General features: G+C 37.9%; 1 protein-coding gene across 10 annotated transcripts in view; it reads right to left on the bottom strand.

Annotated features, from left to right (window-relative positions):
* Positions 1-222: 222 nt before the first annotated feature.
* JAK2 (Janus kinase 2) overlaps positions 223-27,027 on the bottom strand; it is a 95,440-nt gene continuing 68,635 nt past the window's right edge. For all 10 annotated transcript variants that reach the window (XM_061356402.1, XM_061356407.1, XM_061356406.1 and 7 more), the window contains 14 exons: positions 26,860-26,987; positions 26,248-26,382; positions 25,298-25,385; positions 24,360-24,487; positions 23,042-23,180; positions 21,442-21,593; positions 20,285-20,435; positions 19,443-19,579; positions 16,762-16,951; positions 15,757-15,881; positions 9,787-9,959; positions 8,196-8,313; positions 6,388-6,501; positions 223-4,459 (listed from right to left, as the gene is read on the bottom strand). In XM_061356402.1, coding sequence (XP_061212386.1) covers positions 4,352-4,459; positions 6,388-6,501; positions 8,196-8,313; positions 9,787-9,959; positions 15,757-15,881; positions 16,762-16,951; positions 19,443-19,579; positions 20,285-20,435; positions 21,442-21,593; positions 23,042-23,180; positions 24,360-24,487; positions 25,298-25,385; positions 26,248-26,382; positions 26,860-26,987 — 1,886 coding nt within the window. In that variant the 3' untranslated portion in view covers positions 223-4,351. The remainder of the gene's footprint in view (positions 4,460-6,387; positions 6,502-8,195; positions 8,314-9,786; positions 9,960-15,756; positions 15,882-16,761; positions 16,952-19,442; positions 19,580-20,284; positions 20,436-21,441; positions 21,594-23,041; positions 23,181-24,359; positions 24,488-25,297; positions 25,386-26,247; positions 26,383-26,859; positions 26,988-27,027) is intronic.

Below are 27,027 nucleotides of genomic sequence, written 5' to 3'. Positions count from 1 at the left end.
CATCTTATAGACGTGCTACTCTCTAAATACTGACAGAAAAAGGATATGCTTCTTCTTTCCAAAGTAATTATCTTAAAGAAAAGGACAAAAATCAGAAGTACCCATCCTACTGTTGTATGTCATGTAGTCTACCCCTTTAAACAAACCAGCTGTCTTCAGTAGAGATTTAAACACCAGTAACTATTTTTAGGTATAAAAGAACATCTTGGCAGGCATTTGCCATTCATTGTATTTAGTTATTTTATTTTCACTATCCAAACTCAAAACAAATGCACAGTTAAGTTCCAGGTATCAATACACAGTTTCCTAAAAAAACCACCCCTTTCATGTTCTCTTCCATAAACGATGTGCTCGAACTTTTGCAGTGTAACCATAAGTAGAAGGTTTCTTCTTTCCCCTCACCCCCTCCCTAAAAGGACTTTTCCTACTTTAATATAATGTATTGTAAATGTCTTAATCAAAAAGCAAAATTCAGAAGAACACTTCTTAGCCAAACATCTTTTCAGAATTGCTGTCTGGCATGGCACAACCTTAAGGAGTTTCTTTTGGTATAGTAATTCTTGTATTTTTCACTTGGGTTAGGTCTCTGTGAGCATTTTATGTTTAAGGCAGACAATACACGATTCAGAAATACGTTAGTGCGTGTTTTTCATGGTATGGCATTTCCAGTAGACATCAGTTTTTCATAATTCACTGTGCATTTCACATTCCAGAGAGCTCTTCAGTGTTGAACATCGGCTTTTTTCCATCATTCTTCTTGCTCTTCTATGCTTCTACTTTTGCTCTCAGAACACTTATCCTGCAGATACCTGTGCTCACACATTCCTTAGAATCTTGCCTTCTTTACACAAGAGTTACATTTCTTAATACTTCATACAGTACCACTTCTTCCCACACATTTCAAGGCAGTTGGTCAACATCTCAAGTAAATGCAACAACTAAAAACTTAATTTCGGGGCAGGGGGGAGGGGAGTGAGGGAGGAGAACCCTATATTTTTACAGTTACATTCATCTGTACATTTAGTAACAATTAACTGGAAGCTTTTAATCAACACTAGGACTTGACAACAAGAATGTGGGATTCTCTTCCTGAAAATTCATTCTTTTTCTGGCTTATCACATGACAGTTGCAAGACTGTACAATCTATTTTAGAACACATTTTGAAGCTTCACGTATTTATATTGATAGAGAACAAACCAATGTTACACTAAACAATACTTGTTTGCAGATATTCTGTGAGATCTAGAATAATATAGGATATGTTGTGCACTTAGAGAAAAATTCTTTCACTTCAAATACAAGTGCAAAGCAGTAGTTCGTATTTTAATTCTACATCATAGCAGCAGCCATGTATGCACAAACCAGCATTTTTTTACCAAAAAAAAAAAAAAATCACAGCATTTTGAGTAGCATGGTTACACTAAAGTATGACAAATGCAATGCCAACTGAAGAAAGTATTTAAAACAAAGAACTGAGTCTGTTAATACAAAGACTACATATAGATACAGCATTATTCAACACTACTGTAGAGCTATCTGAGAGCTTTCAAAATGCAGTGCTTTTTGGTGGTGTGGGGTTTCTTTGGGTTTTTTTTTTTGTTTGTTTATTTTTTAACAAGGGTTACTACAATTTGCAATAGCAAATACAGCAAAATCACTGCATTTACATCCCAAAGAGTTTTTTGAGAACACCATTTTGTCTCCTCCAGGAGCTAAAATTGACCCTGCAGATGATCACACATCTCCCCAGTGTCCTAAGCACTACTTGGTCCTATTCACCCAGATAAAAATACTCATACCAAATGATCAAGCCCTTTGCACAAACAGGCTTGTAATAAAAGTCTATGTTCCTGGCCAACAGCACAAAATTATAATGCAGTGTGAAGGTATGGCTTTCTCTAAAAAATATAAAGTGTTAAAGCAAAAAAAAAAAAAAAATTCCACAAAACACTTTAAAATGATCCTTGAGTTCATCACTATGTTTATACAATCAAATAAACTATGTAATCAGTCTTACTATAGTAGAACAAGAAAAAGACTTTTTATTCACTTCAAAAATAGCAGACTGGAAGATTTCTTCATTGGATTACATGAGCTTCCCTGAGATTTTTACATAAATTATATTTAGTCTACTATATATTGGAAACCAGTTAGCTACTGAGTGTCATACACTGCAAATTTTACATAATTCCTGCATGTGTTATCCAGCTAAAATGCTGTTTCAATGCTTTAAAGCTTTATCATCTTTTGTTATAAAAAACTCGTACATACAACTTAGACTACAAATGCAAAGACATTTTTTGCACAAAATTTAAAATCCTCAAAGCAATATATAGAAATGGAGAAAACAGATGTTACACTGAACAAAGCACTTCAAAGATCTTTGCAGCTTAAAAACTGATCATGAAATTAGTTTTTAAAATTGTCTATGCAAGTGCTTGGCGGCAAGAAAATGAACAGAAATATTGTTAGACACAATGGGCAGCATTCTGTATTTAGCAATCTCCCATATTATAAAATAGTAATTTTGTATGAGTAATTGTGGGAGAGAAACATCATAGTGGCACAAAACATTGTTATACTGGCACTCCATTACACTAAGTATGGATTTTTATTTTTTTTTTTTTTTTTAATTGAGGTACTTAAATTTCTGACAAGATGGATGTAGTTAATCACACATCTTAAGGAGGACCCACAGTGAAAGTAACTATGTTTCACTGACTTAACTGCCACAAATTGTGTAAGTGAACACTTCATTTTTAAATACAAATCTAGATATCAGGTCAGTTTGCTAAGTTGCATATCCCCTTAATTGAACTTCTTTCAGCAAAAGTCCAAGAAAAACAAGCATTGTACTTTGCAAACAATTATGCTTAAGAATAAGTAAAACCAACAACAACAACACCGAGATTACTTGAATTAAAAATAAACAAAACCTGCAACTTCACTGCTCTGAGATATGAGATTATCCCCAAGTTTTATGCCTGGAGGCAAAACCAAACATTTGTCCAGAAATTTTTGTTAGACTTATTTCAAAAGCTGTATTTTACAGCATAAAGTAATCTGCTCAAGGTAGCTCTGACCTCCTTCCAGTTCTCACTAACTGGGCTCATGTCCTTGCATTCCACCAAGTGTGAAGAAATTGCACTTCTAATTATTCCTTTCAAATACTCGCATTTTGGGTATTACCAGGGAAAGAAAAAGGAGGTGACTTGGGCCGCTTCATTACAAAACAGACTTGATGTGGTTGTGACTGGCCGTTCAGATACTGAGCCTTAAGCATTCTTTTTTTTTGTATTGGAGGGAAGGTGTGACTATCTAACAGCAAAGTGAGGAACTGTGAAATTGAGGGCATTTTCTAGATTTTTCATTCTGCTGTAAAAAAGGTCCCAATTTACAGATACATTTACAGCTGCATGAAAATTACAAGAATGGGAAGAATGAAAGAGCAGCATTTTAAAACAGTATCTTTAGCTTTTTCAGAAACAAACTGAACATACTGCCTTGTACAAAATGGCTTAATTTCTACTTGTCATCACTGTATGTTCAGTTTTACAGAGGGAATCTAATACTCAACTGAGAAAAAGAAGACTAAGAAAAACTGGATAACATGTTTGATTTTTTTTTCATTTTAAATTAAAATTTTCACACGGGTGAGCAGGATTTCTGGCTCTCCAAATTAGGAACAATTTATTCCCTTCCACTCCAAATACTTACAGTACATCACCCAGCCTAGTACATCTCTTTGCATATATTGCTGGCTGATAACTGATTCAGACACGCACATTGAAAGTTTGTGGGTTACACAACCACTTCCGGTTTATTATACAGAGAAGCCATTTCTGCATCAACAATGAAAAAAATGGTAAAACTGTATTAACAAACACAAGACCTTGTGCAACACACAAACCAGGGTACCAAGTCACTATACATCCAGCATGAAAAGACTTTACTAGAAGTCTTTTCTGTGCATCTCCATTTCAACAAGGAAATACACTGGGCTTTTCACCTTGCAATCTCACCATATTTTAAGTCACCTCTTTTTTTTCACTGCCAAGTAAGGCAAATAATGGTATTTTAGACTGACCATATATTAGATTCTTTTACTTAGAAAAATAATTCCTCTCTCCCCATTGAGAATTTCAACATATTCTCATAGTAACATCCTGATAAAGAAAACCAGCAGGATTCCTCACTATGCAGATTAAGATAGGAACTTTGCCACACAGATTTTACATTCAGCTAAGATGAGATACACATGTCATGCATATGCCAATTATACACAGCAGACCAACAAAACAATGTTTTGTTCTGCATTCCAACATATCATCTGAAGGAGGGACAGTCTTCTCATCCACCCATGTTGTCCCTTATGTGATCCACTCGTTGAGCAAGATCCCTAAACGTGGGTCGCTGGGTAACATTGTTGTTCCAGCATTCTTTCATGATGGCATAAATCTGGAGAAGAAACGAAGAAAATCAGAAGTAGGCAAACAGATGCTACAAATAGTTGCTACCCTGAACTGGTCCAAAGACCATCCAACTTAACTTTATGCTTCCCAGCAACAGTGTAGTGCAAGTGTGCCTGAAGTCTTGCTATACCTCTCAGTTTACCTGGCTTGATCCCAATGACAGCAAGAAGTGAGGATAGCAAGCTCTGCAAAAGCCTTTATTATAACAGATTTTTTTTTTTTTTTTTAATAGTATAGAAATTCACTCAGCTAGATTCTGAAATTTTTAAGACATTTGTTATTTTGCTGAGTTTTTATCTTCTTGCTTGCTCTTATTTTTTGGAAAGCTCAAGAATGTTTAAAATTACAAATGCTTTACCAGTCTGACCAAAATCAGATTAACAAAGACAGCAGTTAGAAGTTAAGCAACATTAACATACACTTCTCTGAATCAGGATATGTAATTCTCTATTACTCTTCATGTATAATTGGAAAGAAGCCAGAAAATTTCTCATATTTCCAACAACTTTTTACATGTTGCTTAAGAGCGATCTGCACAGCTCACAGCAAAAAAAAGGTAGTATAAGTTCCTTTTTTTTTCCCCAGCAGATCTGAAACTCCTGCATCGATCAAGCTGCTTTAGATCCAAGTCTCAAGCAGCTTGTAAACTACAGACATCTGGAAGATTTAGTACCTGTGATGACTGGCCTTTCAGAATGAATTTGGGAGAGCAGTTTCTAACAAAAGAGAAACTTTTCCATCTTGCTTTGGTATATGAAGAAATGTCAGATTTTGGAACCTTTGCATTAGTTTGCATAGCTTTCGTAACACAGATTATGTATTATCTTTTATATATGACATTCAGGTTATTTACAAAAAGCCAAACCTTTACAGTTCAACAACTCTGGTACTCATAATGGAAGAAAGGTTACTTCAGAGACTTCTTCCCGTGTGGCTTCCCTGCCTCATCTTGACTATTCTCTTCTCTGCTAGACCACTTGCCCCCTGTCTCTCCTCTATTTCTAGTTTTTCATGGGTTATTTCTTAACAAGTGTGCTTGATTCCAAAGGGATGCAAGCAATAGATCTGAGCTGGAAGTTGCACATGTTAAAAAGCATAACTATTTTAATTACATTCTTTCCCTACTGATTCACCTGCCCAGCCCTAAAAGGTCTGACTCAAGTTGAAGTGCACCTGTTCTGACTTAGAAGTAGCATGAAAAGTATTTTTTAAAACATTTGGAGTGATAGCAAAACCCAAAGAACACTGAATTCATTTGTGTGCTCTGAGGATGGCTTTGCATACATACACATTTCTGTATCTGTGAAGAACATGAATACAAATCTGAAGGCCCTGAACATAGAAAATCTGATTTCATTGCTCTTGGTTGAGAATGCTTGCCAGTGTGTAAGACACATGATAAACATGGGTATTCCTGTGCTTGAGGAAGGAAGAGCAAGAGAGCAAAAATAATCAAGATAAGGAGTTATTCAAATCTTGGAAATAAACGTGGAGAAACTTATGTAGATATCAAGATACTTCCGTTAAATGTTACAGACTTCTGCAGAATCCATAGTTCACAGCTCTGAGCAAGAACGGAACAAGTTCTGTAGACTAATCCCATTGCCTCAATAAATTAGTATTTTTAAAATAAAAGCCCAAGTGCTTCAGTACAGCAGTCAGTCCTAATAGCCCTACTTCATATATTTAGAAAGATACATTCTAGGCTCCTGAGGGAATGCAATCTGAAGGATCAGGAGAAAAATGTAATTACAGTAATCGTGCAACTGATAAAGTAACAGCACAGTCATTCTGCTTGCATAAATACTTCAGTAATCTAAGCAGAACTAACAACAGAGTTTGCACTTTTGGGGTACTCACCCTGACTGAACACCTTTCAGGCTATCATAACATATTAATACAATAATACTTCACCTCATCAGGGCATCCATCTGGTCTTGGTAGTCGTCCATTATTCTTCAAAAGCTCTATCAAATGAAATACAATCATCTGCCCTTGTTTATCATTGCCAATCATGCGCATGAATTCCTGAAACACAAGGTGTCATAAATAACTTTTAAGGAAAAAAAAAGATGCTGCAATACTCTTACCAAGCAAAAATTCTTTATAACTAGAGTTTATAATAATGGGAGTAGTATATAACAATGACAAAATTTTGGATTTCAAGTCAAGATAATGTATTTTGTGTGTGTGTGGGTAAAAATAGGATGATACATATAAAGTTTGAAGCTCTAAGTAAAAAATTTTAAAGAATGTTGATCATCACCAGATGATTAACCAGTTTTAAAAGGATAAACCTCACAGCTAATCCTGAAGAGCTTCCTGAAGTATTAAAACAAGATCTTGATGCTTGGAAAAATCACAGTGAAACAGAAAACAAGTCATACCATACGGATATATTAAAAATGATTAACCAGTAACTAGAGGCCAGAAACAGTAGCATAATTAAAACATAGATAAAATTTTGCTATCCAAAAGTCAACATAACCCAAAAGGTAGATTAGAATCTCAGATTGTCAGACATTACTATTAACTGAAAATAATTTCTAAGTAGGACACACAGGAATTATTTTTCCTCCAATGCTAAATAAATGTCTTTAATGATCCTTTGCATGAAAATCTGAAACAAGTGTTGTTAGAATGTGCAAACGGATAAAGTTGGGGAAACAATGTATAATTCTGAAGACTACAAAAGCTAGGAGAATGTCACGGCTAATTGGCAGAATTCATTTTTCTTTATACATACCAACAGGATAACCAGTTTGACAAAGCGGTGGCTGCACATGCAGAACTGATATTCCACCCAAGCCCATGACTTACTCTACCACTTTTTTTTCCATTTTACCACTTCAGGTGTCTGCAGTGTTTACGTTATTATGCAGGAGGAGCTGCCCCTACCTTGGGAATTCTTCCTTGACAGCTTAGTTATTGTACTGAATTACTAAGGGGTCCAGTGAGGTCAATGAAAAGATCTTCCAAATATATTTTTGCCTGTTATCACTGTTCAGCTCTCAAAACTGCACTTGCCAGGACTGAGACACTGGGCCAAGGGTAAGGACAGTTCAAACACATATATAAGGCTCAACAATCCTCTGTTGTGTCTGCTGGATATAAGATTGTGAATCTGGTTTCCAATTTGGAGAGCTGCTGTTTGGTGTACAAGTAGCATTTTTCTCCATTGACTGCAAATTTGTCTTTAAAGGTGCCTGCCAACAGATTGCAAAAAGCCACTCTCTTTCTTGAACTTCAATAACTTGCCAACTTTGGGTTCTGGTAACAAAACAGAACACCTTTAAGTTACCTTATTTAAATCACCTTAATGTTTACATATTTGTTTGGCTTAGCCTTAAGTTTGGAGTAGCATTCGGAATACATGACATGTTGCAATGAAACAGTTGCACCTGGGACTACTCTCCACAAAAAATAAGAACAGTCTATAAAGAGAAATTTTATTTTTTTTCAGATAGTTAGCATTTACAGGATGGATAAGATCTGCACAGATTATCAGATAATTTTAAATCTCCTTTCCTTCTTATGGCTTGATACTAATAAGTTTTAGCATGTTGCTGCTTCTGGTTGGATGCTGCCTCATAAACATTTAGGTATCTCTAGAAAATTATCAGTAAATATCAACTTATTTACGTATAGGAACAATCTATATATTTTTTTAAAACTAAATAAACAGACAAAAAAATTCTGAGAACCATTAACTAGGCACTTACAGCTGGTGGGCTCTTGCTCTTGTCAATGTACGTGAAGAGTTCATACAAGACGACACCAAAACTCCACACATCTGAGGCCACAGAAAATTTGCTTTCTGTCAGAGATTCTGGAGCATACCTATAACACATGGAAATATTGATCGTTCTATGCAACATATCTCAGTTTTGAAGGTATTTATTTTAATAAGACTTCTTTTTTTCATAAATAACTGTTACTTGTTCACAGACATTAGCGCATTCTCATTTTCTTCCATTACCTTTATAAGTAACTGTTCTTTTAATAACAGTTAATTGGTACTGAAAACATAAACCACCTTAAACACACACAGTTAGTGATAACTCTATCCAAGTCTGCTTTTCTTCCAACAAAGCTGTAAATATTTTTCTTATCTGTAGTGTGAGTAAACAAGATTTTGATGTGATAAGGCCTGGAAAGAAAGTCAATTACAGCCAGTAATTATCCTTTCATCATTTTCAGAAGCTATGCAAAATGCTCTTCTCTTCCAAGCAATGCAGAGCTCATTGGAGCATTACTGCATTTTGGAGTAACTCAGGCCTTCTCTGGAAGCTTCACATTCAAATCTACCTGACTGTTCAACTCAGCATCTTGTCCCTGCTAATTACAGTCTGTGGGATTGTCCTGAGTTCACCTGTAGCAGTTATTTTTCTGCCTAATAACTAGTGCAATGCTGTGTTTTGGATTTAGTCAGAGTACAATGCTGATAACACACTGATGTTTCAGTTGTGCTCAGTAGCACTTATCCTGATCAAGGACTTTTCAGTCTCTTGTGCTCTGCCAGTAAGGAGGGGCACAAGAAGCTGGGAGAAAGCAGAGACAGGACACCTGACCCAGACTAGCTAAAGGGGTATTCCATACCACAGCATGTTATGCCCAGTATATAAACTGGGGGGAGTTACCTGGAAGGGCTAGATCACTGCTCAGGTCAGGCTGGGTATCGGTCAGAGGGGGATGAGCGATTGTATTGCACTTGTGTTTTCTGAGCTTTCATTTCTTCGCTTGTTGTTTCCTATTATTATTATTGGTATTCTTTCTATTATCATTGTATTTTACTTTATTTCAGGTATTGGACTGCTCTTACCTCAACCTGTGGGGTTTATATTCTTCTGACTCTGCCCCCCATTCTGCACTGGGGAAGAGGGTAAGGGGGAGTGTGAGCAAGTGGCTGCATCTTGCTGAGTTACTGGCTGAGTCTAAACCACAACAGGGATTTAACTCTACTTGGTCAACAGAGGGCTTACCCAACAGATCTCACCTAGAGAATATGAATGGCTAGTGTTTAGGGAACCAAAAGGTCCATAATTTTAAAGCATCCTGGGAAACAAGCCCTTTAAGATTTCTTTTATCTTTGAATACTTTTCATGTTGCATCTATTTCTTTTCAACATTCAGGTAATTTTTTGGTTGGCTTGTTTGTTTTAAGTATGTTGAAAAGTCCCATGCAAGTGACTTTCACAACGCTGGGCAACTGGCCTGAGTTTGTACTTAAAAATTCCACAATGTGCAAAACTATTGGCTGAAACTGTAAAAACTGAAAACATGTCACAATTTCATACACCAAAACAAGACTTACCAAAATATAGGGCTTTCACCAGGTTCCTTTACTTTGTAGTATTCCTTGTCTTGTGGCAAGACTTTTGTCAATCCAAAATCTCCAATTTTAACTCTGTTCTCATTTTCCACTAAGATATTCCTTGTTGCTAAATCCCGGTGAACATATCTTTTTGTGCCCAGATACTCCATGCCCTAGACAGAAAGTTCACAAACACAACAGAAAGTTACTTTTACCATTAAGTAGTTGCACTTTCCTTTAAGGGGTGAATTAAACTCAAAGTTAAAGTCATTTGGTAATGACTGTTACCAAAATTGGCATGCGTGAACATTTGTCTTCTCTGAGGAGTTACTTTTTCCAAGTGCAGGGATTTCTCTTACCTGAAGGAAGATAGACTAAACACCTGCCAGAGGCAAGTGCTTTTTCATTACACAGCTGGACAGCTGTTAACAGCTCATTTCTGTGGCCAAATGCAGTTTGCTGGTGACAGAAGGAAAACCAAAATTTGGGCTAAACTACACAATCCAGGGTAGATGCGAAGACTATCCTATTTACCCATTTCATTTAATCTTTTCTTCAGTTTGTACTTCTGCTTTCTGAAACTTTATATTATGATTTTCCAAATTTGGAAACTATTATCTGACAGATTTCCCACCAGTGTGTGTTTCTCTTCCATGTAGATCATTATTCACCAACAAAGTTATGCTTATTGTTGTATTTCCATGGGTTGCTGTAACAAAGCATTAGTCTGAAGCCATGTCTTCTTTTGCTGCTGCTGATCCCTTTTTACCAATGTACACAATCCTTTTTGATAACAATGAAACGTAGAAGAAGCCAGTGTGTGTAGTGGCATTACTACAAATCAGAACGTCTTGCTTACGCAGCAGTAAATGGTGCACAGAAGTAGACCCTGCACAATGTCGAGACACCCAAACCGTATGAGAGAGGAAATACAAAGCAAGCTGTCAGTTTCAGAAGAAAGTATCTCACTGTGACAACACAACTGAAAAGTAATAAATTAAACCTAGAGCATTGCTGAACTGAAATTTACGAACATTAACGTTATACTATTAATACTTAAAGACTTATTTTTCTCTCTCTCTCTTTTGTTTAAAATGAGAAGCCTCAGAAATCGTTGCCTCCGAAGCCTAACCTCCCCCTAAGGCTCTCGCTACCTCCTTGCCCCGCTAGGTGGCATCGCTGAATACTCACATCCCATTCCAAACACGTTCAAAAATGACACTAATTTTTCATTACCTGCTTATCCACTGCTATCCCGAAAAACACCACACCCAGCTTTTTCAAAGTGAGACCCCTGGGTTTCTGATACAAGCGGTCTATGTAAATGCTGTAACTTTTTCTTGCTACTACATGCTGTACTTAAACAGTCCTAAAGTCCCTTCAAGGGCAGTAATCTTTCTGTTAGCCTGAAAATACCTGTTCTAAGAGAGTTATTTAATTGAAAACATGCAAATTCATAATCCCGTGGCACTAATCTAACAATGGAATTGAGTTTAACTGTGATTTCAAATGCCTCATTAAAGTTGGACTCTTCAGCAAGAACACATGACGCAGTTTAAACACTAAGAGATGGAAAAGTGGCTTTTTTTCTTCTTGATTACAGATTTTTTTCTTAATTCCTATCTTCTCCTATCAGCCAGCACAAACAAAATGCAGGACCAAAAGATCAAAAAAAATATCCAAAAACTAGGTGCATGGAGAAGTTAACTGTCTATTAAAGGCGTAATGGGTTTGGCAGTGAAGTGCCTCTTGACTGTAACAGGAACTCTTGCATGGCTAAGGAGAGAGGCACTGATCGTATCAGGGACTCCTGTTCCCTGTCTGAGGTGAGAAGCGAGAGTGGGGATAATGAGTCATCCCCCTCCAAAGCCTTGGAGCACTCCTTCCCCTGAGCACAGCCTGAGTGGAACAGTAGCATTGTTACTGAAGTTTTGACAGGCAGTTAACTGCCAGATGCACAGAGAAGTAACTTGCCATTCTATTGTCAAGATTCTTTGAAATTAAGGACAGAGTCCAATTGCTTGCCACCAGACAAGCTGTACTAGTGGCACAAGCTGCACCAGGTCACAGCTGCCCTGATTTATACCTACAGAAACAACACCACTAGCAAACGCTTTTCACACTACAAGATACGTACACAAAAAAAATTGCACCTTCAAGTCAAGAACCCTTTCCCAGTACAGTAGCAAGGAACTAAAATACAGCAAGCAAGCAAACACATCTTAAGCCTCAGGTATTTTCTCTCACACATTTGAGAGAAAAGCTGCAAGGCAGAAGGAGAAAGATGTTTGATTCAATAACCCAAAATAACAGGGTGACAGAAATGCACAGCAGAAAGAAGAAATACGAGATGCTGAAAGAGCAAACATTGCAGGAGAAGCAAAAACAGCTAAAGGAAAGGGAGAAATATGATCAACTAAAAGAAGGGAAAATATTTATATCCCATTTTCATAATATCGGGTATTCATGTTTTTAATTAAATTGTTTTGAAGTAACAGAATACTACACTTGCTTTGCAGGCTGTACAGCAACAACAGCACAAAACAAGGCACAAACACTAAGTCTTAGACTGCTTCCATTAGAAGTGAAGATACTTCTTTAAGATCAAGTCCATTATGGACTTCCCACATTTCCACACTATGTGTACCCATGCTTTGCACATGAAAGCAGGGTGTCTTCCCACTTATGTATCTGCAGAAGGCATACTATATCTCTTGGTTGGTGCTTGGTACTTAGGAAACAGTCATTTAAACTGCTATTTTGATTTTTCATTATCATCCTTAAGTCTACTAATGTTTGGATGCTTCTTTTATATGTGTGTAGGTGCACATACACATTAAAAACCTTTTCTTTGTACCTTTTGTATTCAGGTCCTTTCCCATGGTTTCCTGTCATCCTTGCACTGCCTGCAAAAGCGAAAATCCACCTTCCAGCCCTCCTATCAGATACCTCTGTCTCACAGACCAGGGTTCAGAGACACATTGCCACTATTGTCCCTTCAGTCTTTTGAATGGGCCTGAAGACCTACATTTTCAAGCTTCACAGATTATTTTGAGAGTGAAAAGTGCAGGCACCTTACAACCCTTCACGTCACAGAATGAAACAGGTAAGTGGCTGACTTTGTGTGTTCAAAACCCACTATTGCATCTTTATTCTATGATAGATTGATTCACTCTCACTGTCATCCTAGGTGGTGCTGTTTGCTTGAAGGAAAATTGTTTTCAGTGAGTTACTAGCACTGATAGTAACATCTATTCTGTTGCAGAAGTAGTACTGAGAATTTCTTATGTCTGTTACTGGAGAATAACTTCAAGACACACGTTAGAGGACTTTCTAATCCTCTGAGTAGGTGGTCACATGTTCAATCCTTCCTCTCTGTTTAAAGACTGACACTTGTCACAGCCTTGTTAACAACATTTTCTGTTTCCCAACCTCACGCGCTGCTGTATCTCCCTGCCCACCCTCTGGGCTGCTCTACAACCTCAGGAATTCTCATGGCTTTTGTGTAACGAGTTGGCAGTGAAGCGCCTCTTGACCGTAACAGGAACTCTTGAATGGCTAAGAAGGGAGGCACTGATTGTACCAGGTGAGAAGAGAGACTGGGGATAATTAGTCATCCTCCTTACAGCCTTGGAACACTCCTTCCTTTGATCACAGCCTGAGCGGAATTTTAGCATTGCTACTGAAGTTACTGACGCAGGTTGTATCTAGGTCAGAAATTTACTAATGCCTAAAGCGAATCATCTTGCAACCTATGAATAGCGGGCATGTGTGAGTGCCCCTGAGCTCTCCTGGACTGCAGCAGGCTGCAACCAGCATCTCCTTCTGGATGGGACACCTCTCAGAGCTCATGAACTCTCCACACTGGCAATAGAGACTGTCATCAAAAGCTGACAAAGGCATCTGGGCTGAAGTCCTCCCACTCCTCAAGGCTCAACCCTTACTTGCTGAGGAATGTCAAGACATTTGATATGAATATTTAACTGAATTCTAGGGCAGTTTTTAACCAGTACCCTTATACGTTTCTGTGACTGTAAGTGCGTATGTGTGTATAAACTGACATAGCAAGTGTAGTAAATCCTATTTACTCACCTTGTAAATGTTAAGATCCACCTTGAAACTGCAGATTGCTGCTAGTAAAAGCCATCTGTTGTGAATTAATTCACTTGTAACCTTGTCTGAGACTACGACTAGACCCAGCCACACCTAGGCTCCATCACTTTAGAAAGCAAGCAAATCTACTCAGAGCTTCATGGTGCCACGGGAGGATTTCTTTATTCCCTGTATTTGTTCCATCAGACATAAACCATTGCCCAACTCTGAGACTAAGATTGGACTCAGTTGTACCTAAGCTCCATAAGGACTGTGGAAAGCAAGAGGGTCTACTCTGAACCTCGTGACTTAATGGGAGGGTCTCCCCTACCTTTTGTGCCTTCATTCTCTCTTATCAATCAAGTTCAGCTTGATTTTAGTTTATTTTTTCTTTGAATGTGTCAATCATGTGAAACGCAATAGAATGAACCTTGCCACTGAATTTTGTTCTATAAATTTGTATTAAAACTGCTCTTGACAATTAACTTTGATGATCATTCTTTGATCAACCCTAAATCACACCTTTCACAACACTGCACACTGCTTGCCCATCAAGGAGTTTTTGCTGAAGACTACCCATCCAGCCTTGCTTCAGTGAAAAACATGAATAGGTGAGATCAGGTGCTGCTGAAGGTGCCTGTGGCATCCTTCTGTATATGCCCCAGGTTCAGTAGCCAAAATGTTTACTGAATCAGTCCAGTTTCAAGGAGGGAATTACCAAGCTCTGTTCACTTCAAAGGAAGTCTGAATTCCTGGAGAAGATCTCAGCTCTGGCAAAAATACTGCTTCCTGATTCTTGTCAGGCCTTCTCTGAGGATCTGCAGAAGGAAAGCTTCTGCTCCGAATGTTGCACAGCAGAATTACCAGACCTCAGAATATCTATGGGCTACACACACTGAAGAATACTCTTTAGTCAGCTACTGTTTCCATGTCTTTGATGTGGGGACTGGGGAAAGGAATTTAAAAAACTTTCTGGTTCATGCCTTAAGGGTGTGGATGTCTTTCCCCTGCTGCCTTTTCTCTCTTCCCCCTGCTTCCCCACTTTCTGTTTTTCTTTCCCCAAACAACTGAACATGGAATGAAATCTGAAGTGTCTGTAGCTTGTTGTATCTAAAGAAAAAATAACAGAGTAATACTAGGATGGTCATTAAGTCTTCTTTCTAAGGAAATAAGATACCACAATAAAGATCAGGTGTTTGCCCACCTCTTCACAATTTTAAGGATCTTCAGTACCAACCAATGGGACTAGCAAACACAATAAAGATCAGGTGTTTGCCCACCTCTTCACAATTTTAAGGATCTTCAGTACCAACCAATGGGACTAGCAAATAATTTATTACAGCTCTGAGCACTTCAATGGCCTCCCTTTCTTCATACAGAAATCATGTATCTTTGCTCTTTCTGCTAAATAAACAAATATTATTTACAGTTTAAACAAAATTTCTTAAACATATGCTGTTATAGTGGTTTTACAGCTGAATGTCAAAGTTCCGAAAAATCAGTTATACTATGTAATGAAGAGTTTGCCTGGATGAGCGTATTAACTCCTGCAAACCTTTATTTCAGCTCTCGCTAGGGAGAAAACAGGCTTTAATTCTTCGGGACAAAATATAAGCTAAGCAAACAATGAAATAAACAGAAATAAATGAAGTATATTCTTCCTTAGTCAGCAGACAGGCCAAGTCTTGGCATCCTGTATTAAGAAGTTTGTCCAGTTTTTGAGTACAGGAATATAGACTGCTACTTTTTTTAGGGTTATGTGGTACTAGTAGCCCAACAGTGACATAAAAGATACACCAAGGTTGTTTTGAGACAAATGAGACAAGGCCAAAAAGACAAAAATTCCTTGAAAAATGTGAGTCATCTGAAATTTCCTACCTTGCATATCTGAGATGCATACAGCAAAAGCTTCTTGTGGTCCAGCCTCTCCTTGTGTTTCTGCAGATAATCTCGTAAACTTCCATATGGTAAATATTCCATAATTAATCTTAGATTCCTACGACCTTTTATAACAATGACAAAAAATACACTTTATTTTCCTGTCATTTTCCAATGACAAGTTTTGAAATATATTTACTAATGTCTATGAATAAAACAGAAAATAGACTAAACACCAAAAAATAATTTATTATATGTACATCACCGTGCAATCTTTCATGTATTAGTTAACTGTATTTGTTCAGGAAATCACAGTTACTTAAACACAATAACTGGGATATGCTTGATATACACCACGTCACTAATCAACAATACTTTAGCTACTACTGCTAAAGCAAAGCAGAAGTGCCACGTGTGTGTATCTGTGTTTATGTAATTCCTCCTCATTGCTGAGATGAAACTCAGAATGGCAACTGACATCAACTGGTCAGCAATTATACCATCTTTAAAAACTCAGTCTGATTCTTAACTCAAGATTTTAATTTTTACATTAAGATCCTGGGCAGAACCCATGCTTCCGTTCATCAACTCAACAGCATCAACAATTTACTCAAGCACACCTGCTTCTAAAACTTTTTGTCTAGTCTTTTACCATATAGGCCGTACAAGAATTGGTAATATCCACTCCAGGACATTACATGAAGTAAAAACCAAGAACAGTTACAAAACCGTTGCATTTTCCACACTTAACCTTAAATTATTTTCTAGGACAACTTTCACTCCAAGATAAAGAAATGGGGTAATTAGTCAAAATGGTACTTTCTCTAAATCAATCAAATAATGCAATGAGCTGACTGAATAAAATGTCCATCTTGTACTGAGTAGTAGTACACAACAGTCACTACTTTGATTTGTGCTCTCTAAGTCTTGGTAAAGTTATGACTTCCATAACTCGGTATGGATACATAAGTGTAGACTTGAAGGTGTATTTAATATAGCACATACCTGCACTGTAGCATACTCCTTTGTATTTAACAATGTTATCATGCTGCAGAGATTTAAGAATTTCAATTTCTCTTTCAAAGTCTCTAAGGTGCTCTTCTGTGCTATGTTGCAGCTTCTTCACAGCCACCACCTCCCCAGTATTATCCTGCAGTGGGTCGTAGCGGCACATCTCAACACTGCCAAAATTTCCCTAGATCAGAAATGGAAATACTTGAATTAAATACAAGTCCACTTTCTCAGCCTTTCTTAGCGCTTGTGCATGCTGCCTCAGTGCTCACTGGATGAGCATTCATGTGACCACAATTAATTACGTGAAATGTCATAAAACCTCACTGAAAGGAATACAGATCATCTGTTAAGAAACACGTTCAATGAAAAGAAGTGAACGGCACGGAAGGAATCAAGGGGGTTGAGATCCGTTTATTTTTCTCCCCTTCTTCAGAGATTTACATTTGCACTTCCAAATTGTTAGCTGGCACACTACTTCTGCTATACCTGCAAAAATCCCTTCATTTAGGTTCCTCTCAGCTCTTAACTCTCCCTCAGTTCTTGGTGGCTCTTCCCTCATTTGTTTCAATGTTCTACCTTTTTCCTTTTCTTTGTTTATGTCAGTAAGGGGGTGATTGGTGACAGCCAGCATGGCTTCACTAATGGCAAATCATGCTTGACAAATTTGGTGGCCTTCTATGATGAGGCCATGGCATTACTGAATAAGGGAAGAATGACTGACATCACCTACCTGGACTTGTGCATTTGATGTCCCTCACAACATCCTTGTCTCTAAACTGGAGAGACCTCTAGGGTCAGTACTGGGACTGGTGCTGTTCAACATCTTTGTTGGCAACGCTGACGGTGGGACTGATGAACCCTCAAGCAAATTTGCTGATGATACCAAGCTATGTGGAGCAGTCAACATGCTGGAGGGAAGGGATGTCATCCAGAGGGACCTTGACAGGCTGGAGAGGTGGCCAGTGCCAACCTCATGAAGTTCAACAAAGCCAAGTGCAAGGTGGCTTTGCAATGTGGGTCAGAGCAATCCCAGGCACAACTATGGGCTGGGCAGAAACTGGATTGAGAGCAGCCATGAGGAGAAGGACTTGGGGGTGTTTGTTGATGGGAAGCCCAGAAAGCCAACCATATGCTGGGCTGCATCAAAAGGAGTGTGGCCAACACAAGAAGCATGTGGACCTGCTCAAGTGAGTCCAGAGGAGACCAGAAAGATGACCGGGGCTGGAGCACCTCTGCTATGAAGACAGGCTGATAGTCTTTCAGTACCTAAAGGAGACCTACAAGAAAGCTGGAGAGGGACTTGTGTTTACATGGGCCTGTAGTGACAGGACAAGCGTGAATGGCTTTAAACTGAAAGAAGAAAGATTTAGATTAGGCACTAGGAAGAAGTTCTTCACTATAAGGATGGTGCGACACCGGAACAAGTTGCCCAGAGACGTTGTGGCTGCTTCATCCCTAGAAGTGTTGAAGGCCAGGCTGTATGAGTCTGAGCAACCTGGTCCAACGGAAGCAGACCCCCCCCCTTGCAGCAGGGCAGTTGGAATAAGATGATCGTAAGGTCTCTTCCAACCCAAACTATTCTATGATGATTCTGGGTTTTTTTTCCATCTTCCTTTGTGCAGTCATCACCTACCACTCTGTTCCTCTCCCTATGCTACACTACCATTTACAGTTAGAACCAAACGATCTGCAAACACAAGTAGTTCTGCCATTTCGCCTTCATGCTTGCTTTCACTAGTAGCTGGGGTCAAAGGAATATATAGCTATCATGCCAATAAAAACCATAAACCAGCAAGGAGCCACTCTGAGAAAATGGTATTTGGTGAAGATCTACCACCTGCACCTGGTCATCTTTCTAGGCATCCCACAGGCAGGCTGCAGTGACTTGCAAAAGTAGTAACCAAATGCAGATTTCTAACACCTAAAACATTCAAGGCCTAGATACATCTCAAAAATATTACTGAATTTAGGGACTGTGTATTCAGACTTCCCTGAATACAGATGCACAAAACCCCCTGAACTCCACCAGTTCTATGCAAGACTGTTCTGGAGCCTTTAAAATGAATACCATGTATTTAAAAAAGAAACAAAAATCCGTCACATGCAGCTCTGCATTACTGAAAAAGATTTTAGCCTTTCAGTATGACTTGATTCATTCTAGACACCACCTATCCTTATTCTAGCTAATAATATTGTGAAAATGAAAAAGATCTAAAAGGAATTATAAAATCAGCTAGGCTGGAAGACCTTTAAGACCTTCAATATCATCAAGACCAACCATTACACCAGGACTGCCAAGACCAACACTAAACCATATCACCACATATACATGGTTTTTGAACACTTCCAGGGACTGTGATTCCACCACTTCCCTGGGCAGCCTGTTCCAATGCCTGATTACCCTCTCTGTGCAGAATTTTTTCGTAATATCCAATCCAAACCTTCCCTGGTGCAGCTTGAGGCTGTTACCTCTTGTCCTACTACTTGTTACTTGGGAGTGGAGACCAACCCCACCTCATTACAACCTCCTTTCAGGAACTTCACATTGTGGTCAGATGTGACTGAAATGATGGATTTCTGTAGCAAAAGTTTCAATGTAAATAATATATATGGGGTCATGGTAAAAAGACAGTTCTTTCCTAGGCAATTAAGAGAATTTCAAAATATCCTACCTTGCCAAGTTGTTGTAAAAACTTAAGATGTCTCTCTTCAAATTGTGTTGGGTCACGATCTTCAAAAGCACCAGAAAATCCAAGTGCTCCAATTCTCATATTTGGCAACATATCACTTTCTGTTAAAAGCTCATAATCTGAGTGATAGGAGGAAGAAGGGAAGAGAGAAACGGGAATAGGGGGGACAGAGAAATTAATAGGAGATGAAGAAACATTATAATCTTTGCATGTTATACCCTTGCCTGGCATACCCCAAGCTCAGCAGAGCATTAATAACAAATGTCTACATAGTAATTTGCAGTCAAAGATAAATTACAAAAAAGCCAAATGACTTGTCCTAACTCACAGCAAGTCTTGCTTTAATTTCCCAATTTTCTCTTTTTGCAGGCCTATTACATTTCAAATTTAGCAACTATTATGCAACAATTCCACTGCTGCAGAGGGCAGAAATGAGCTTGTAATAACACACAGCTTCCATTTGAAGAAAAAAAAAAAACATACGCATTTATTTTATTAAGAGAAAAAAGACAGAGAGAAGCATAATAAACTTGGTTCAGAGACTAGAATGCTTGGGACAGGCAATAATCAAACCAGAAAACTGCTTTGAATGATAACGCTGACTTTTAATGTGTTCACCTTTAGAAAAAAATAAAAAAGTTCAGAGTGTCTAAACACAGTGTTTATAACAGTCACATAGTGTCCTTACAAACTCAGATTTCTAAGGATGCTCTGGAGAGTGCTTGTGGGTCAACATACCAAAAAGGAAGGCACCACTCAAAAATGAACCAATGGGAATCGGGGGTCTTTTTGTCTAGCGTATTCTTCTTGTAGCACAGACTCACCTGGAGTGAACAAACTATTCAAGTCACGTATAATTGCTCTAAATGAAGGCCTGAAATCTGGCTCATAATCCATACAGTTGTTTATAAGGTTTGCTAGTTCTGTCCAGTTGGGAGCAGGAAGCTGGTGCCTATCTTCATAAAACTGTAGTTTCTGGAATTAAAAAGGTAAAAGGCAAAAGATACAGCGCTCAACCTAGACTTGTTATCTCATTAAATGTACATCTGACCAATTTATGTGAAAAGCCAAGGATGACAATATAGCAATGCTGGCATAATTTAGAGTAATTAGTTCAGAAATTCCAAGTCAGTTACTGGTGGAAGATAAGAAAATAGAGAATGATACTGAGAAAGATGGTGTCCCCTTCACTGGTGATTTCATAAAACCTCAATGGGATAGACCCATTGGAAAATTCTATCCATCTGTGAGCTTGCTAAGTTCCTCCAGCTGTAAAAGGCTTTCTGAGTATTATTAAAGAATGTGTATTAGTAGAGGAGAGGAGGGCAACTTCTGAAATACCTAGATATCTATAAACTAGGTCTAGGTAGACTTTGGAGCTTATTGTAAGAGCTGATTACAACACCTGAGAAATCAGAACAGCCTTTGTGAGAAGGTAACAGCCGTTTTAAATATAATACTACAAATCTTTTTGTAGTGTAGTATAGGCAATATATATTTTTTTTTTAATTGAGGAAGCAAATACGTAAGAAAAAAATATTTGTATGGAATGTGTTTCCCCTCCATGCCCTGCCCCTAGCTGAAATCAAGTCAACATTTCTGGTTTAGCTAAAACAGTACAATTTTCTGCAACACACAGAGTCTTAAATACTCTAAGATATTCAATTACTAGAACAATGCTAATTAAAATCCATGTACACTGTTAGGAATACTTTTTGTCTGAAGTCATACGCTGCTGCAACAAAGCAAAAGAAACATGAACAAGGTAATACTGGCAACACTGTACTTTGTCGCCATGAAAATAAAAACAAGCAGCAGAAAAACAAACCTCAATTGTCACTTCTGATGATAAACTACCAGTAAGAGTGTTCTTTTCCTATTGTGGTAAAACACTTTACAAGCTGACAGAGTTACAACAGCAGATGTTTTAAATTAGAAATGTTCAAAGAACTGTTATGACTGCAGACTCAGTAATGCTTACTCTTGAAGAATCCAATGCACTCAGAGGTTTGTCTCCTCCACTACAGATTTCCCACAAGGTAGTACCAAAGCTCCATTTGTCTGTGGCCAGGCTTAATTGTTTGGGATTCTCAATACATTCAGGTGGCACCCATGGTATCCTCTCAAGAAGAACTGTGCAATCATGCAAAGGAAACATCATGTTAAGATGAATAATACAACCAGAAAATTCTCTAACACATTGGATTTCTTTAAAATGACTTCAGAATACTTAGGTATATCATTCTGTAATGTGCTTCTAACAACTTCACAAGTTTTTGTTTCTGCCTACAATACCTCAAACTACAGAATAAAAAATAATATTTATGAACGAGAGTGGAAGACCATTAGTTTTATTGTAAAATAAGCCTAATGTTATAAAACTGCTTTAACATCACTTCCATTATTTTTGATTCAACTTCTGCATTTCCCCCAGTATTACTGAGACCTACTAGCTACTGCAAAGAAACTAGATGGCAAAGAGTAAAAAGTACTTTGCTAGAGGTTGGCACATTATGGCACAGAAAAGACTCTGTAACAAGGAATTTTTTTCTCTTTACTTTCAGCTCTGAAAGCTTCATTGTGTTGGGTTCAGCAGTAGCAGTCATTTTACCCCTTAGTAGCTAGTGCAGTGCTGTGTTTTAGACTTCAGTCTGAGAATGACGCTGGTAACACTGATATTTTCAGTTGTTGCTAAGAATTGCTTACTCTGATAAGGGACTTTTCAGTCTCATGCTCTGCCTGTGAGGAGGAGCATGGGAAGCCAGAAGGAAGCAGAGACAGGACACCTGACCCAAACTAGCCAAAGGGGTATTCCATTCCACAACACATAATACCAGTATAGAAAATGGGGGGAGCTACCTCAAAGGCCCATATCGCTGCTCGGGTAGAGCTGGGTATCAGTCGGTAGGTGGTGAGTGGTTGTATTGTGTATTACTTGTGTTTATTGTCTTATTTTCCTTTCTCTTTTTAGTTTTATATTCTCTCACCTTGTTATTTCCCTTATCATTATTATTATTGGTGGTAGCAGCAGTGGTCTGTGTTATACCTCAGCTACTGGACTGTTCTTATCGCAACCTGTGGGGTCTATATTCTTTCCATACCCCTCCCCACCCCTCCAGGAATGGGTGGGGAGAAGGGGAGAAGAGAGCAAGTGGGCTGCGTAGCTACCAGTTGGGCTTAAACCATGACATTCACCAAACTATAAAATACAACAATTTAATCTTGATCAATAACAGGATACTAACTCCAGCAGCTACCTGCAGACGCAAAAGACTTACTCATGGTACCTTATGGCATCCTGATAGTACTAACAGTGGGAAAAAAAAGTTGAAAATGAGAACAGTAAGGAAGAAACCTCACACAATGGAAAACTGTGGCTTTATGTCCTGTAGCTATTTGCTGATAAAGAAGATACACTCAAAACTGGTGACTAAGACTGCAGAGATTACTTCAAAAGACGTATGGAAGAAGGAACCTTTTGTAACAGAAGTACCTGAGACGGTGGTCAGAAAAATAAACCCACCCCAAACTTATTTTTCAAGTCAAAAGCATTCAAGAAGAAAGCTGACACAAAGACTTACTATCTCTTGGCAAGACTGTAATACTGATGCCAGGATCACTTAATTTTATAAATGGAAGATTTCCAGACTTCCTGTCTTCCTCTCTGATAAGCAAGATGTTTTTTGCACAGACATTCCCATGAACAAGGCCTTTATCCTCCTACGAACAGAAAAGCACCTTTTACATACTTAGAAAAATTTTATGGTTGAAGAGGTATTTGAACCGCTACATTACAGCATGAGGGAAACATCAGGAAACAAAACAATGACCATAGATTAAGTTGATCATATCTCAGACATTTCATCAATTTCTCTCAGTTACAGTTTCTAGCTAATTTTCACTCATTTTAATTATCTACCTGAAGTTTCTGGTTTAAAACTATTTAATGTACTGTAACTCAGAAGGATACTGATCCATCAGTACGATCCATTTAAAGTAAATCTAGGAACTAATAAATCTAAATTGGGGCTGTTCAGCCTGGAGAAGAGAAGGCTGCATGGAGCTCTTATAGCAGCCTTCCAGTATCTGAAGGGGGCCTACAAGGATGCTGAGGAGGGACTGTTCATTAGGGACTGTAGTGATAGGACAAGAGATAATGGGTTCAAACTTAAACAGGGGAAGTTTAGATTGAATATAAGGAAGAAGTCCCTTACTGTAAGGGTGGTGAGGCACTGGAATGGGTTGCCCAGGGAAGTTGTGAATGCTCCATCCCTGGTGGTGTTCAAGGCCAGGTTTGACAGAACTTTGGGTCGCATGGTTTAGTGTGAGGTGTCCCTGCTCATGGCAGGGGGGTTGGAACTAGAGAATCTTAAGGTCCTTTCCAACCCGAACTATTCTATGACTCTAACTTAATATTTAAACTCTATTAAAGGGAAGATTCATCTAATCACATATTCTCTCTTGAATAATGGCCTTTTTGTTGAACTAAACCGACTGTAAGCTTGGGACCTAATGCACAAAAAGATGTACTAGCAGTCTGAACAGAATGTTTTCCCCACCCAGTGGTTAACTACTAACACTACCAGGAAACAGTTATGGTTCAACATCGTGAGCTGAGGTGGGAAAAGCAGGAAGGACTGATTCCTGGAAAAAAGAAAAAGAATTTTACTGGAAATGTGTTTTTATTTCATGTTAAACCGTTAAAAATTAATGGGAAATTCAATCACACTCTGCTTAAGATAACAAAGATCTGTCCTTGTCTATATGGTATACAGTCAACCTGTTTTAAAATACCCTCCAGAGTTTCAAGAAGTAGGGCAATAGCTCAGCTATTCTGTATTTATTAGCCTGAAACATTTGAATTCAGCCATTAACAAGACTGAAGAATAAACTGCTTACCAGAAAATGCATGGCTAATGCCAGCTGTTTGGCTACTTCCAGCTTCCACAAGATATTGATAACGTTTTTGTTCTTTTTCAAGTAAGTGTCCAAGGATCCAAACTTTACATATTCTTGTACAAGGATGTCTGATTTAAAATAGCAGAAAGAGTAACAATTAAACCCAAGAATAAATAAAGGAATTTCAGGATAGATTCATTACTCTCGTATTATCCATCTTTTTCGTTGATACCTCGCGTTAGTGAACTAACTATAAATTAGAAGCTATATGACATCTGAGTATTGCCACAAACGTCCATTTTATAGAATGCAAACTTTTATTTATAATTATGTGAAGCAACTTTCATTAAAGGTGTACATGAAGTATGTAAGCCACAGAAAAAATAACAATAAGCTTCTCTTCCTATTTCTTAGTAACTGTGTCTTGCCAACCTAACAATTCTCTTGCCTTCACAAACAGAACTGTCTGTAGAGCTCAGTTGTAATACAGGGAGAAGTAAGTAACCATATACATCTTTACATACATTTTTTAATTATATACTTACCTACCTGAAATTTTACATGCAGTCCCTGTGCATGGTACAATAAATAAACTAGAGAAAACACTCATGGGCGTTTTTGCAAAGAAACTGGTGTAGTAAGTTCTTGGCCAAAACTTTCCAAAATGGAGATTTTCAGATGGAACAGATATGAATGTGAGTAATTTACAGAGGTTACTATTCACACAGATTGTATTTACACAGTTTCTCCATTTTCTGTATCACTGTATTAATTAGTTCTGACACCAAGACTAATAACGCAATGTGAACATGTATTGGGTATCCAGCTGATGTGACAAGTTGTTTTGTTTCTTTTCCCCTGTTTATACCCTGAATCAATGGCAAAGTCTGATGCCAGCTGTATAAAATCAATACAAAAGAGAATTAAATTTTACTTACTCTCTTCTCCACATACGCAGACTCCATAGTTTAACACCAGATGTTTGTAAGAAAGCTGACTCATCATACTTGCTGCCTCAAAAAAGGACTTTGAGGAAGGAGAGAGATTTAGAGAGAATTATCACTGGAAACACCCCCACCCAAAATTACATAATTTCTAGTAATTTATTAAAGCCACGTGCATTTTTTTAAACATTTTATCTTCCATCTCACTGCAAAGACCCTATGTAATATATTTTATGTTTGTGGTTGGTTTAGGGTTGTCTGTTTTATTATTTATTTTTTTTAAATAACTGATAATCCAGATTTCAGAGAGGTTAGCAATCTCTTTTTCTGCAAGCAGGTATATATCAACATTTTAAAAGGGATATTTTCTTCCATTTCAGTTAACCAAGTAAACTGTAGACAAATTCATGACACATTAATCAGTTTCCCAAATTCATGACACATTATTCAGTTTCCAATTCATTCTTTCATAATGCACTACGCAGTTTCCAATTTATTTCTTCATAGCACATTATTAAGTTCATCCACTACTACCAGACCTTACCTAACTCTGTCAGAAAGGTTTTGATGCTTTTATTTCTTTAGCCATTTTTTTAACTCTCCTTAGTGCCATCTCCAACTGTATTTGCTTGTGTACTGATTATTCACCCAAAAAACCAACATCAAAATTAGCACATTTTCCTTCAGGAAATATATTTGCATTTCTCCACTCCTGCTCTTTTTAACAACTGTTTTTCACTTACCTTTAGAATATATTACCCAGCTTATTAAAATTAAAATGCGTTGCAGTTTATTTATTGTTTTCAACTGTCCAGAGTGTATGTCTACACTGCTTGGTTCAGCATATAACCCTCTACCATATAAAAATACTCATTTATTGTAACAGCAGTAATGCTTAACATAGCATGCACACATATTACACAGCAGCCAACAATCACACCAACCTCAGAGTAGTTTCTATGCACTTTATCCAGAACCTTTAAAAGAACTTCAGTTTGATGGAGCTGGCCATAGTCTCCCACTTCTTTCCTTACACCTTTGAAAATCTTTGTAAACGTTCCCTGTCCAAGACTCTCCTCCTAAAAGAAAGGCAGAAACCAGACGGGAAAAAAATCAGAAATTTCTGCCTGTTTTGCAGAAGATCTCTTAACCAAACACCCTAAATAATGTATAAGCAAATCTTTACAGCTAGCACACCTCTAGATTCAAACTGAGAGGACAAGGAAGCAACTAATGAGAAATGGCTTAAATCTTTGCTTATTTTTTACTGACGACAGTGATCTCAGGAAATAACTTGTTGCAAGAATCAGAGCGGAAGAAGTTCTGTTAAAGACATACTTAGACATCCCTAGAAGTAAAGAAAACTAATGGAAAATTAAAGGGAGGGGGAAAAAAACACTTCTCTCTCACAATTTTAACTAAGGGAAGATTACAGTAAAATCTCCTAGCTCAGTAAATTCTCTAGCTCAGATAAGGCTCTTTTAAACTTACAGGGAGTTTTTTAAAACTTAGTGTGCATTAAACCTACTAGTGGAAGACCTAACTAATGGACTTACAAATATCAAGTCCTCATTCCGGATTTTGTGAAAGACCATCTGGTTGACATTATTGTGTCTCTGTAGTGTAGGTGATGAAGGTACATCAGCAACACTATTGCTTCTGAAGACTAGGAGATTTGACTTATCTGGGAGAAGAGGGTGGGGAGAAGGAAACCGAGGTAAATT

The sequence above is a fragment of the Neopsephotus bourkii genome, unplaced genomic scaffold (genome assembly GCF_033783945.1).
Source record: "Neopsephotus bourkii isolate Nb327-2 ecotype Australia unplaced genomic scaffold, CSIRO-AGI_Nbou_v1 NB_851, whole genome shotgun sequence".
Classification (NCBI taxonomy): Eukaryota; Metazoa; Chordata; class Aves; order Psittaciformes; family Psittacidae; genus Neopsephotus; species Neopsephotus bourkii.
Note: the sequence above shows the minus strand (reverse complement) of the source record. Positions and strands in the feature narration are given on the sequence as shown.